The sequence below is a fragment of the Sesamum indicum genome, linkage group LG12 (genome assembly GCF_000512975.1).
Source record: "Sesamum indicum cultivar Zhongzhi No. 13 linkage group LG12, S_indicum_v1.0, whole genome shotgun sequence".
In the NCBI taxonomy this organism is placed as follows: Eukaryota; Viridiplantae; Streptophyta; class Magnoliopsida; order Lamiales; family Pedaliaceae; genus Sesamum; species Sesamum indicum.
The window spans coordinates 5,899,680-5,899,992 of NC_026156.1; the positions used below are offsets into that span (position 1 = coordinate 5,899,680).

At 38.0% G+C, this 313-nt stretch overlaps 1 protein-coding gene across 1 annotated transcript in view; it reads left to right on the forward strand.

Annotated features, from left to right (window-relative positions):
* Positions 1-313, forward strand: part of LOC105175849 (ras-related protein RABF2b) — a 3,597-nt gene that overhangs the window by 2,212 nt on the left and 1,072 nt on the right. Inside the window, exon 5 of the mRNA XM_011098465.2 lies at positions 48-121. Coding sequence (XP_011096767.1) covers positions 48-121 — 74 coding nt within the window. The remainder of the gene's footprint in view (positions 1-47; positions 122-313) is intronic.

Consider the following 313-nt stretch of genomic DNA (forward strand, 5'->3'; position numbering starts at 1 on the left):
GGCTAGGTATTACCTTATAGCTGTATCTTTGTCGTTTCTGGCATTAGGTAACCCAAACATGGTTATGGCACTTGCTGGGAATAAATCAGATTTGTTGGATGGAAGAAAGGTTGCAGCAGAGGCAAGCATTTATTCTTTTCTTCTCTATTGAACTTTATGCAACTTCTATCATTTATCCGTGTTTGTGGCTAGGTATCCGTGTTGTGAGATCATAGAACATTTTATTGAATTACTGCCGGCATGAGTACTTTCTTGCATGTAAGCTTTTACGGTAAGAATGCAAATTTTTTTTTTTTTTTTTTTGGGGGGGGGG